Genomic DNA, 4,175 nt, shown 5'->3' with positions numbered 1-4,175 from the left:
CTATAGAACTAAAGCCCATTCCCTTTTAAAATACTCATTACCACCTTTCGTTTGATACCCATATCGTACAAACACATTATAGAGTCACCCCTGGTCCACCTTAATGGCGATATCTCGAAAAGGCGCCACCGATAGACCTAAGGCCCACTCCCTCTTAAAATGCTCAGTAACACCTTTCATTTGATACCCATATCGTACAAACAAATTCTAGAGTCAGCCCTGGTCCACCTTTATGGCGATATCCCTAAATGGCGTCCATCCATAGAACTATGGCCTACTCTCTCTTAAAATACTCTTTAATATCTTCCATTTGATACACATGTCATACAACCACATTCCAGGGTTACCCTAGGTTCATTTTCCTACATGGTGATTTTCCTTATTTTGTCTCCATAGCTCTCAACTGAGTATTTAATGTTCGGTTACACCCGAACTTAGCCTTCCTTACTTGTTTTTTATTTCGATTTTCAGCGTTGGTAACCGGCCATGTCCGGTTCGGTAATTTTTTTTTGCGGTTTTTTTTTGAATTAAAATTTTGAATGTTTTAACGGTCTGTCCGTGACATCCGGTTCGACCGGATATTGTTTTAGTCCATTTGAGCGTTTTGAATTAGTTCTGCGCTTTTGTCAGTTTTTTTAAAGGCATGATATGACTTTTTTTCTGTTTATGGCGCAGGAACAGTAAGGTTGGCAAGGACCCGCCCCAGCCGACAATGACTAGCCACTGTGCACCACCACATCATGCCGACCGCCTTCCTTACTGCTTCCACCAAAGATGCGTATCCATAACAATGTGCTTGTTGTAATATTGATGTATACAGGAAAACGTTCTGTGTACAAAGGGAGCTTGCACGAATTTAATTTTGATCCCACACCATTGATGGACCAGACAAAGAAATTTTTTACCAAAAGCGGCCAAAAGCCGCAATTGTAGAAAGGTGCTCTGCACCGTTTCGGAGGGACCCGAGGTAATTTTTCGAGTTTTCTTGAATATAAGTTGAACGACTCAAAATTTAATAGTGAGGCCAATACGCGTCGTTCGACACCTCACTATAGTGTCTCGCAAAGTTGACATAGTCATAACGCCATATTCATACCCATATTTTTACTTATCCATATCAATTGGCATCAGTTCTTGGTGCCTTAACCTAAAAATCATGAAATTTTCATAAAAATGAAGAAAACGCAAAAAAATTACAACATATACCACAAAAAATAAGTATCTTAGTCAAAACGTATCCAAAACAATAAATAAAATCTACAAAAAGTTAATAAATTCTCTAACTCAAATATTTCAAAGTTATGGATATGGCGAAAAACCAAAAACCAATTGTTTGGCTATGATATGGTTATGGTAAGGGCGTTAGGGTATGGCACCATTGACCAATTACATTGATTTCCATAAGGTTGGTTCGATCAGCTGTTTTATATGGATATGGATACGTTAAGTTTAAACGGCCTTATAATTTTAAACACGTTGGAAACAGCATTCTGGGGGTTTATACTGGTTTGGAGGCTCATGTGACCATCTTATAAGCATATACCCTCTTGCCAAATTTAATAAAACGTCAACGTCAACAGCTGTTTACTTTCTTTAGTTTGTTCTGCAGTTCTTTAAATTTTCGAAATAAATAATAAATAATTTTATACGGTGAGTATATAAACCATTTTTAATATTAAGTTAAAGCTTTTATTAGGACGTCGAAAAACCCTTTTGTTTACATAAAAACTTCAATGACATTTCTGATCAATTTGCAAATTTTAGCCATCAACGACCAAGCGTCTCATCTCCACCAAAATTCGTTTCCAGCTTGTCCTACGAAAACAACCAAATTCTTGGGGCAATGGAGAATATTTCGAAATTGTGGATGGGACCATTACCCCAGGACTCCCCATACGTCAAACCGTTTAGACTTTATTATGTACAAAATGGAGTTGAAAAAAATTGGGATTTATTGAAAGTGCATGATAGTGTAGCTATAATCTTGTATAATGCAACACGCAAAGTTTTAGTATTTGTGCGCCAATTCAGACCAGGTACATAGATTTTTCGAATATATAAATAAAATAGTTGTACTTAATAATTATTTAATTTCTCTGCAGCTGTTTTTCATAGTATAATTACATCCAGTGGGGGTGATCTTGCTGAAGTAAATCTACAACAATTTCCGCCCAAAATAGGTGTCACAATAGAGTTGTGTGCGGGCATTGTTGATAAAAATATAAGTCGGCGTGAGATCGCACGTGAAGAAATGCTGGAAGAATGTGGCTATGATGTGCCAACTGAACGTATTGAAGAAGTTATGACGTACAGGTATGATGACATGCTTCCCTGAGCTCCCTTATAACAAAGCAATGACTTTAAAGTTAATCCAACTTATCAGTAATTTTTCCTGCATTAGCTTGTTTGGTCTACCGTCTAGGGGTTTAAACAGTGTTTTTGTCGGCGGGTAAATAGTATGCTAATGATATGAATATTATTGGCCTTAAAAAATCCATTGTGACTTCCACCTTCTCTCATTTAAATAAAAAAAAAAAAAATAAATATATATATACATATAAATAAAGCACCAAAAAATGGGTCTTGCGGTAAATTAGGACAAGATGAAGTTCTCGATGTTATCCAATAAAGAATCTTCACATTCGGGCCCTGAGAGCCACGTCGCTGTTGAGGGATACAAATTCGAGATTGCGAAAGACTTCATCTATCTAGAAACCAGGCTTAACTACGCAAACAATGTGGGCTTAGAAGTCTGACGGATTCTAACTCTAGCCTACATTGGATTGAGTAGTCTATTGAAGAGTAAAGTCCTCTTTCGACTAACAAAAATCAAGTTCTACAAATGACTCATCATACTTGTCCTGATGTGTGGCTGGGAATTATGGACGGTGTCCAGAGAATATGAAAAAGCTCTTGGAATGTTCTTAAACTTTCGTTATATCAGGACCATATGTCAAGTTGCCAATGTTATGATAGTCTCGAAAAAAACTTCCTTTAGCAAGCTGTTCTGATTGTAGAAGCCCTATTTACTCAGTATGGCCGTTAGTTGTTGTTGTAGCGATAAGGACACTCCCCGAAGGGCTTGGGGGAGTGTTATCGATGTTGATGGTCCTTTTCCGGATGCAGAGCCGGAACGTTCCGGTAACAAGCACCATCACGGGAACGATTTTGTATGACCACATGAAACCTTCTAGGTCATCATAGGGTCCTTCTTAAAGTAGTATAATTATTTATAATTGCATTTCTTATAAATAAATAAATACATAGTAAGGCTGGGAGTAACCTGGAAATCTTATCCCTTACTAAGCTTCTGGATCTATTTGGAAGTCATTGTTCACCACTACATTGATGTATATATTAAAATCTTATTCAATATTATTATATTCAACGGCATACAATTTTATATTTTGGATTATTTAATAGATCCGGGGTTGGTTCCTCTGGCGCTTTACAAGTATTATACTATTGTGAAGTAACGGATGATGATCGTGCTACCAAGGGTGGCGGTGTCGACGATGAGATAATCGAAGTGGTTGAGTATACTGTGGAAGAAGCTAGGAAACTTGTGTCACAAGGCTCAAAAATAAATAGTCCACCCAGTTGCCTCTTTGGTATTTCATGGTTCCTTATGAATAAAGCGCCAAAGCTTAATTGATATAGATAATGTGAATTGCGCCATTTAAAGAACCTAATTTTTGTGAAATTAATTTCCAGCGCATAAGTTACACAACTTCAACTTCTGTACGTAAATATCGTAAATATGTTATTAACTTAATGTCATTTTATAGCTTTAGCTTAAAGCCAATTGATTGCTATATATTATATATATTCTAGAAATTTTCCATATTAAATTAATATATATATTACATATATAATTTTGGATTAAAACGATAATGGACATATATAATGCCGTAAAATTAAAACGTCAAGAAAATCGAGTAACTTAGAGATACATTACCTACCAAGTTTTTGGATCTTTTTTGAAGTCAATGCATTATCTTCGAAGACCGTGTTGATATATAACATCAATAACACCGCCTACCACACCGTATACCCTGGGTTCACACCTCGGGCAAAGCAACATCAAAATTTTAGAAATAAGGTTTTTCAATTAGAAGAAAATTTTTCTAAGCGGGGTCGCCCCTCGGCAGTGTTTGGCAAGCGCTCCTGGTATA

General features: G+C 36.6%; 1 protein-coding gene across 1 annotated transcript; it reads left to right on the top strand.

Annotated features, from left to right (window-relative positions):
• The first annotated feature begins 1,565 nt into the window (after positions 1–1,565).
• On the top strand, positions 1,566–3,934 carry LOC137243683 (uridine diphosphate glucose pyrophosphatase NUDT14-like). Its single transcript, XM_067771642.1, has 4 exons — positions 1,566–1,650; positions 1,765–2,036; positions 2,103–2,313; positions 3,424–3,934. The coding sequence occupies exons 2-4, from the start codon at positions 1,844–1,846 to the stop codon at positions 3,653–3,655; spliced, it is 636 nt and encodes a 211-aa protein (XP_067627743.1). The 5' UTR covers positions 1,566–1,650; positions 1,765–1,843; the 3' UTR covers positions 3,656–3,934.
• The last annotated feature ends 241 nt before the right edge of the window (positions 3,935–4,175 follow it).

Source organism: Eurosta solidaginis, chromosome 1, assembly GCF_040869045.1.
Source record: "Eurosta solidaginis isolate ZX-2024a chromosome 1, ASM4086904v1, whole genome shotgun sequence".
NCBI classification, from domain to species: Eukaryota; Metazoa; Arthropoda; class Insecta; order Diptera; family Tephritidae; genus Eurosta; species Eurosta solidaginis.
The sequence above is the reverse complement of the archived record's forward strand: the minus strand, read 5'-3'. Positions and strand labels throughout refer to the sequence as shown.